This window comes from Lactuca virosa, chromosome 8 (assembly GCF_052849685.1).
Source record: "Lactuca virosa cultivar CGN04683 chromosome 8, Lactuca_virosa_CGN04683_v6, whole genome shotgun sequence".
In the NCBI taxonomy this organism is placed as follows: Eukaryota; Viridiplantae; Streptophyta; class Magnoliopsida; order Asterales; family Asteraceae; genus Lactuca; species Lactuca virosa.
The window spans coordinates 154,279,715-154,288,955 of record NC_136433.1 but is presented as its reverse complement, the minus strand read 5'-3'; the positions used below and the strand labels follow the sequence as shown (position 1 = coordinate 154,288,955).

General features: G+C 34.5%; 2 protein-coding genes across 2 annotated transcripts; both read right to left on the bottom strand.

The window, feature by feature from the left end:
- Nucleotides 1-569: 569 nt before the first annotated feature.
- On the bottom strand, nt 570-3,570 carry LOC145132740 (formin-like protein 13). The gene is made up of 14 exons (XM_079067639.1): nt 3,476-3,570; nt 3,274-3,391; nt 3,092-3,163; nt 2,910-3,008; nt 2,787-2,828; nt 2,610-2,690; nt 2,476-2,526; nt 2,291-2,372; nt 2,127-2,221; nt 1,983-2,054; nt 1,781-1,897; nt 1,128-1,196; nt 984-1,050; nt 570-889 (listed from the first exon to the last, which is right to left on the bottom strand). The coding sequence occupies exons 1-14, from the start codon at nt 3,568-3,570 to the stop codon at nt 744-746; spliced, it is 1,206 nt and encodes a 401-aa protein (XP_078923765.1). The 3' UTR covers nt 570-743.
- Nucleotides 3,571-3,605: 35 nt separating this feature from the next.
- On the bottom strand, nt 3,606-6,483 carry LOC145130983 (formin-like protein 13). The gene is made up of 12 exons (XM_079065725.1): nt 6,418-6,483; nt 6,236-6,307; nt 6,051-6,149; nt 5,921-5,962; nt 5,742-5,822; nt 5,612-5,662; nt 5,426-5,507; nt 5,266-5,360; nt 5,111-5,182; nt 4,908-5,024; nt 3,805-3,900; nt 3,606-3,728 (listed from the first exon to the last, which is right to left on the bottom strand). Exons 1-12 carry the CDS (start codon nt 6,481-6,483, stop codon nt 3,606-3,608), a joined length of 996 nt encoding a protein of 331 aa, XP_078921851.1.
- Between the last annotated feature and the right edge of the window lie 2,758 nt (nt 6,484-9,241).

Sequence of the window (9,241 nt, the reverse complement as noted above, 5' to 3'; positions counted from 1 at the left end):
CATTAATTTGAAGTTTACTGTTATACCCCTTAATCATTTAACAGTTGACGTTAAGTTCCATTGACTGATATTTAATTTCACAATCTCTAATTTTTTATTAATCTCAAGGGAAACATCCCCTATATATATATATATATATATATATATATATATATATTATGGTTTTATACGTAATCTTAGCCACATATATTCCCTTTTCCCATATATATATATATATATATATATATATATATATATATATATATATATATATATATATATATATATTAAGGTGCTACTTTAATGCCAAACACCTGATGTATATTTTTGCCCAGTACTGTACAACCACCAAACTCCTCCCTAAAGAACTAGAAAATCGAATAGATTTAACTCAAATTTCTACAAAATCGGTGAGACCTAATATGCAATCACACTAAAACATTACCAAATTTTCTACATCCTACCATTTCAGCTGCAACACTAATTAAGTTTCCTACATATTTACAGCTGCCAACTGCAAAAAATTACTCTCACCCATTTCTCTTTAGTGCGAAATACATCAAATTCATCATAAAATGGAAAAACAAATCTACATAAAATCTTATCAAGTTCTTGATAAAATTTCAATAATCAAAACTAACCTTCAGTCTGGTGATGCTCCAAGGCTATCAGTTGCAGCAAAAACTGTGGTATTATACAACTTTACATTGCAGAAACTCACTATGACAACCCCTCTTCTTCAAAAACACTTTCTATTATGTGTTTTATTTCTTATCAGTTCCGACTCCATTTTGGTGTGATTCTGCACTTAGAAATTTCTGTGTCGCCTTTTTCTCCGCCTCTATTTGCTTGCAGTTGTCCTCATGGGCTTGATTAAAATTTCTCACAAACAAGAGCAAAGTTGTAACAACTGTAAACATTATCATAAAAACAGAAGTTGGAAATCAACTAGTGATCATGTGAAGATATTATCATGAAAGTAGGTCGTTTTGATGATTGATTACCTTTTTCATATGGGCAACGAACAGGATCTTCTCCAAAGTAAATAATTAATGTATCCACAGTTTTATGCTATAAAAAAATAAAGTTTATAAAAATTGGGGAAATGTATAGCAATCTTTGTATTTACAGGAATTTGTGATACATACCACCCGAGAGTAAAGTGTGGCCAGGGACTTTACGTCTGGTTCCGCAAAAGCAAGAAACTGTTCAAGAGACTGAACATGGAAAACAAAATAAAACAGTTAACAGTCACTTAAACATAAAGTTAAAGTCACAGGTACAACAAGTCCAATAACCTGTGAATTAACTTATAACCATGGTGGAAGTTAATGGGTTTTTTTTTTTTGAGAAAGAGGAAGCACCCTAAGGAAAATTATTATCAGTGGAAGTTAATGGTAGCCCATGATATAAGAAAAGCAAGTTTGGTTGGAAATTCTGATGGAATTATGATTTGAGATTCCATTCCATTATGTGTTTGGTTGCGAAATAGATGGAATACAATTCCGCCGGTATCCTTCAAATTCCATGTTTGATATATTTAATCATTCATAGAGATTGGAAGGAATCCACTTCCATTCTTTTTTTTTTATTGAAGGACCAAAATATCCTCATCATATATATATTCAAATAAAAAAGTTAAAATGAAATAGATATTCAATATTTATTATTGAACTCCATTTTATTTCCTGCCAACCAATTATTGCATGAAAAACTGCAGTTCCTTGGGATCACAATCCCCTCAAATTCCAATTCCTTCCACAGATTCCATTTATGGCTCTTATCAACTTTATGTGCATACCTTCCGAAAACCATTAGACACATGTCCGTCTTTTTTACACAATTTCTTTTCTTGGACTACTTTCTCTAGTCCTTTTGTAATCGCCTGCATCTCTTCTGCCATGATTTTTAACTGTATCTGGAATAGATATATCATTTAATCAGCAAAAACGAAACTAACATAACTTCAATTTAAGGAAAAATGTAAATCCCACAAGGATCACCTTTGATGCAGGTTCCAAACTGCCAAGTTCCTTGGAAAAGTCTAGAAGTTCAGGCAGTTTGTCTGCAAGCACCTAACATATCCAGCACAGCAGATACCATAAACAAAGTGAAAGAAACACAAACAAATAAATAAAAAATCTTACCTTACAAAGATAATGCATGAGAGTTATTTTATTATTCCTGGCACACGTTGTGTTGAGTTTTAGGAAGCTGTCCAGTCTGAACTTAACAGCAGCTCCTAAAACCAAAACAACTTTCTATGACTCCAAATAAAATAAATAAAATAAAACTAGTAGTAATAACTCACCTCTTGTAGTTCCCTGGTTCAAAGCATTTCCAAGAGAAAGAATTGTCTGCATGACTCTCCTCAACTTTACAGAACTAATAAGCTGATATAACCACCATCAACATATATAGAAAAGTAAAATTTAATCGAATCTTATGGTCACCGAATAAGGGCCTAATTAAAGTGATAGATAACTAATAACTTGCCTGTTCTGCTGATAAATATACATTGTTTACACAATTCTTAAGATCTGAAACCTAAATTTGCAAAAAAAGAACAGTAAAGTTAAAATACGGTAAATATAAGAAAGCAAGAAATGCAAAGAATAATATCTCCTGACCAGTTTACTAAACTGTAACTTATAAGAGAAAACTGTGAGCTTAGCTTCTGCACGTGGAATTCTCATTAGCTCTATAAAGAACTGTTACAAGAAATCAGAAATTTAAGTTTTTAAATTTCGGTCCCCGAGTTCATTAACATACTAATGATATAAATCCAGAAAATGAGTACTATATACCTGTTCACATTTGCCCAGTTTTTCCCTTTCTCCTTTATAGCCCTAAGCATAGAAAATATTAGTTATTTTACGAAAAAAAATGTGGATATAAAATATAATGTAAAATATAAATTTTAAATACACCTTAAGTAGTTCCATTTCCACCTTTGTAGGACATAACTTTTTAAGGATATCCACCTGATCAACATCCATTGCTAATTCATCCAAATTAAGGACTTGTTCCTGTTAATTTTCAAAACTAGAGCGTTAAAAATATATATCAGAAAACTTAATTTTCGATTAAATACATAATGTTTTGAGCTTACCATCAATTCAGGGAATGGTGTCTTCACCTTTGAAAGCATGATTTCACAGGTATATGCCCGGCTATGCGAAATCTGCAACAAGTGTGAAATATCAACGTATGCTACATACAAAGATGTGTGAAGTCAACCACAAGTACAGTTAAAGATTTTGCACACAATCAAGAAGGAGAATAAATTATTACCAGTTGTACTTTTTTGGGTTTATTAGCTGCTTTAAATTTTCCTTTTGAGGCCTTGTCAGAATTTGGATTTGATGCTGAAAAGAGTGTTCCAAGTTTCGACATATCAATCTCTGGTGCCCTAATGAGGAAATGAAGAAAGAAAAACTTAGTAGGAGATCGATATCAATATATCAAATAAAGAGATGTAGGAATATTAAAGAACCATATAGACTCCTCCTTTATTTGCTTGCAGTTTTCTTCATGGGCTTCATTAAACATTCTCACAAACTTAAGCAAAACTTCAACAACTGTAAACATTATCATAAAAGTAGAAGTTGGAGATCAATAAGTGATCACGTGAAGATATTAATCATATTATCATGAAGGTGGTTGTTCGATGATTGATTACCTTTTTCATATGAGCAAGAATCAAGTCTTTCTCCAAAGTAAATAATTAATGAATCGACACTTTTACACTATAAAAAAGTGCAGTTTTAAGTACTGAGAAACGTATAGCAATATTTGTATTTAATGGAATTTTTTGATACATACCAACCCAGAGTAAAGTGAAGCCAGGGACTTTACTTCAGGTTCCGCAGAAGCAAGAAACTCTATCAGAATCTGAACATGGAAAAATAAAACAGTCACCTGAAGTTAAAATTACAATTACAAGCTATTCAAATAACCTCTGTATCAACTTAAAACGATGGTGGAAGTTAATGTTCTTTTTTTTTTAAGAAAGAGGGAGAACCCTCACAAAAATGCAAGTTAATGGTAGCCCTGATATAAGAAGGGCAAGTTTGGTTACTAGTCCTGACCGAATTGGAATTTCATATTCCATTGCATTACATGTTTGGTTGCCAAATGGATGGAATACAATTCCGCCGGAATCCTTCTAATTCCATGTTTGATGGATTTCTTCGTTCGTAGAGAGTGGAAGGAACCCCACTCTATTCTTTTTTATTAAAGGACCAAAATACCCACATATAAACATATATATATATATATATATATATATATATATATATATATATATATATATATATATATATATATATATATATATATATAAGTGAAAATAAAAAAGATATTCGATATTTATTATTTAACTAGGTGTAAGACCCATGTATTACATGGGTTCATTTTAAAGAAAAAAAATTTGAAATTCTAAACATTTGAGAAGTTTGAATTTATAAGAAAAAATAGAAAAATAATGAATTATTAAAATTAAATTGTTTGTTTTTCTTTTAAATTAAACAAATAATTTAGATAAATAAATAAAGAAAATTAATGAAACTTTAATTTAGAAATTTTGAAATTAGAAGAAAAGTCTATTAATGAAATTGATATGCATTTAGTATTACATTTATTGCAATTATTACATTTAATTATTATGTAGAAATTAATAAAATGAAAAAAACCACAAAATGCCATGTGGAAAAAAATTAATTGAAAATAACCACAAAATGACATGTGGACAAATCAATGAGAGTGTGACATGTGTCAAAAAGCTCTTTATTTATTAGGTAGGATTTCATTTTTTTTCTGCCAACTAAACGCATGATAAACCGCAATTCCTTGGGATTCCAACTCCCTCGGATTCCAATTCCTATAATAGGTTACATTTATGGCTCTTATCAACATTATGTGCGTACCTTCCGAAATTTTTTAGACACATGTCCATCTCTTTTACACAATTTCTTTTCTTGGACTACTTTCTCTAGTCCTTTTGTAATCGCTTGCATCTCTTCTGCCATGATTTTTAACTGTATCTGGAATAGATATATCATTTTAATCAGCAAAAACGAAACTAACATAACTTTAATTTAAGGAAAAACGTAAATCCCACAGGGATCACCTTTGATGCAGGTTCTAAACTGCCAAGTTCCTTGGAAAAGTCTAGGACTCCAGACAGTTTGTCTGCAATCACCTAACATATCCAACACAGCAGTTACCATAAACAAAGTAAAAGAAACACACACAAAATAAATAATATAAATAAATAAATCTTACCTTACAAAGATAGTGCATGGGAGTCATTGTATTGCTCCTCACATGCGTTTGGTTAAGTTTTAGGAGGCTATCCAATCTGAACCCAATGGAAAAACCTAAAACCAAAACCATGTTATTCTGATTTCTGTAACTCCAAAAAGAAGGAACAGTAGTAACTCACCTGTTTTATTTCCCTTATTCAAAGCATTTCCAAGAGAAAGAATTGTCTGCATGACTCTCTTTAACTTTACAGAACACCTTATCTGATATAACCACAACCAACATACATAAAAAAAGTAAAATTTAATCCAATCTTATTGTCACTGGATAATTGAATAATTAAAGTGACAGATAACTAAAAACTTGCCTGTTCTACTGATAAATATACAACGTTTAGCTTATCTCTAAGTTCTGTAACCTAAATTTGAAAAAAAAAATGAAGTTAAAATACGCTAAAAGTAAGAAAGCAGGAAATGCAAAGAATAATATCTCCTTACCAGTGTCATATACTGTAACTTATAAGAGAAAACTGTGAGCTTAGCTTCTGGACGTGGAACTTTCATTAGCTCTAGAAAGAACTGTTACAAAAAATCAGAAATTAATTTTTTAGATCTCGGTCCCAAGTTCATTAACATGCAAATGATATGAATCCAGAAAATGGGTACTATATATATACCAGTTCACATTTGCTAAATTTTTCGAATTCTCCTTTATAGCCCTAAGCATCCAAATTACAAAATGTTAGTTAAACTATGAAAAAAAATGTGGATATATAAGTTAATGTACAATGTAAATTATAAATACACCTTAAGTAGTTCCCTCTCCTCCTTTGTAGGACAGAACTTTATAAGGCTATCCACCTTATCAACATCCATTGCTAATTCATTCAAATTAAGGACATGCTCCTGTTAAGTTTCAAGACTAAAGCAGTTAATAAAATATTTATCAGAAAACGTAATTTTTGATTAAGTACATAATGTTTTGAGCTTACCATCAATTCAGGGAATGATGTCTTCGCCTTTGAAAGCATGATTTCACAGTTATACGCCCGGCTATGCGAAATCTGCAACAAGTATGAAATATCAATGAATGTTCCATACATAGATAGGTGAAGTCAACCACAAGTACAGTTTAAGATTTTTCATGCAATCAAGAAGGAAAATAAATTATTACCACTTGTACTTTTTTGGGTTTATTAGCTGCTGTGAGTGTAAACCTACTTGGGTGTGAACCTGCCATGAGTAGCTGTACCACCCTCTTTTGTTGACAAATGAATGCCTCCTTTGTTGACAATAAGAACTCAAATGGCAACTTCGTATGTTCACATAATGAACACAATAAATGGTAGCAGTAGTAATTGTAGGCTTGTTTAAGTATAAATAGAGGCTCTAACCTCAGTTGTAAGACACCACAAAATAGAGAGTGTACTGTGTAATACTTAGAGTGAGTATTAGAGGGTTGTTTCTTTTTCTTGTAATATTGAGCGTGTAGCTCTTCTCTTTTGTTCTAGTTCTGAATAAAAGTGTGTTTCAACCCCAACAAGTGGTATCAGAGCTTGGTTAAGCTCCGGGGGAAGCATTCTCTGTTTTTTGGTCGAACTTTTTTTGTCTCAAAAACAATTTCGGAGTACACCGTTGGAAAGGTCTCGTTCTGAGGATTCCAAAAATATATTTTTTTTGAATTTTTTGACCACCAGAAGGCCTCCAAATCACCGGTCAAAGTTGGTCAAATCTGCCGGAAAAGTCGCCGGAAAAACCAGGGTTCGCCGGAGAAGACGGTACTGTAGCAGCACTGTAGCAGTGACATCAGCAGTGACGTCAGCAGCTGACCAAAGTTCTGGAAATTGCAGTTTAGCCCCTGTTCTTCCGGAAAGTGCAATTTTGGTCCCCTTTTTCAGAAAAATTTCAATTTAGCCCCTGTTTTACTTCTGTAAAAGTTCTGTTTGCCCCCTGAACTTCTGAAAAGTTCATATTGGTCCCCGTACTTCAAAAAAAAAATATTCTTACTCGTGTATGCCCAAGTATATGCCAAGAATGACTACACCAACCTCGTCATCTTCTCAAGCCGGAGTTGAAAGTTTTCAAAGGACCGGGAAAGACGGTAGCGTTACGTTACACTATCCAATGCTCACGAAGATGAACTACGCGGTGTGGGCCATAAAAATGCGAGTGAATTTACAAGCACAAGGAGTATGGGATGTAATTAAAAATGCAGAAACAGACGAACGTAAAGATCGGATGGCTCTTGCGGCTATTTATCAAGCAATTCCAGAGGACGTACTTCTGATGTTAGCTGAGAAGGACACAGCTAAAGAAGCATGGGAAACGCTCAAGATGATGCACATGGGAGCCGATCGGGTCAAGGAGGCTAAAGCTCAAACCTTGAGAAGTGACTTCGAGGTGATCCGGATGAAAGACAGTGAATCGATAGATGATTTTTCCATGAGATTGAATACTATCGTAACCGGTATTCGATCTCTAGGTGAAAAGATTGAAGAAATTACGGTTGTGAAGAAGTTTTTGCGAGCCGTACCGATACGATTTATACAAATCGTAACATCGATCGAGCAATTCGGAGATTTGAAGAATATGACGGTGGAAGAAGTTGTGGGTCGTCTTAAGACCCATGAAGAGAGACTTCGAAGCTATGGAGAAAAAGAAGAAGGACCTTCTTTATTGCTTACACATGCCGAGTGGGCATCTCGTTCGAAGCAAACTGGCGAGAGAAACTCGTCAAACACTTCAAGAGGACGAGGAGGACATGGTAACCGAGGCCGGGGACGAGGCCGAGGTCGTGGATGTGGCCAAGGAGGTGGTCGCGAGTACAATACAAATCGGAATGACCATAATCCTTCTCGAAAGGATAAAAGTAAAATCAAATGCTTTACTTGTGAACAATTTGGTCATTATGCTTCGGAGTGTCCAAACAAGAATCGAGGTGAGGAGGCAAACCTCACTCAAGCCAACGAAGAAGAGCCTATTTTAATGATGGCAACCTCACAAGAATATGCACACAAAAAAGTGTCTCTAAGAGAGAAGATTTGTGTTAATCTTCTTGCATCGGGAGAAAGTCGAGTCGAGTCTGAGGTATGGTATCTCGACAACGGTGCTAGTAATCACATGACTGGAGACCGCTCAAAGTTTCGGGAACTAGATGAGCACGTTACAGGCCATGTGAAATTTGGGGATGGTTCGACCGTCGCTATTTTGGGAAAAGGGTCGATTTTATTCGATAGCAAAAATGGCGACCAAAGACTCCTTAATGAGGTATATTTCATTCCAAGTCTAAAAAACAATATTATTAGTCTTGGACAAATGACGGAGGAAGGGAGTCGGGTCATAATGGATGGGTCGGATCTGACATTGTTTGACAGAAACAAAACTCTACTTTTGAGAGTTAAACGATCCCCAAACCGGTTATATAAAACTCCTTTAAGGACCGGTAGACCGACTTGTCTTTTAGCAACAAAAGACGAACCAGCTTGGATATGGCATTCTAGACTCGGTCATGCTAACTTTCTCGCCTTAAAGAAGTTGTCCGAAAAGAATATGGCAATCGGAGTCCCAAAGATTGAGCACCCAAACCAAGTATGTGAAGGGTGCGTTCTTTCCAAACAAACCCGAATTCCTTTCCCAGATCATGCAGTTTTTCGAGCTCAAAAACCTCTACAACTTGTTCATGCGGACTTATGTGGTCCGATCACACCTACGTCTGTTGGAGGGAGTAAATATTTTCTCCTTTTAGTAGACGATTTTAGCCGGTGGATGTGGGTTTACATGCTATCGGAGAAGTCTCAAGCCTTGAGCGCTTTCAAACGGTTCAAGTTGATGGTTGAAAAGAATTCGGGTTATCAAATAAAGACACTTCGAACGGATCAAGGGGGAGAGTTCACTTCAAAAGAATTCTCATTATTTTGTGAAGAAAATGGTATTCAAAGGCATCTTACGACACCATATTCGCCTCAACAGAACGGAGTTGTAGAAAGGCGAAATCGGAC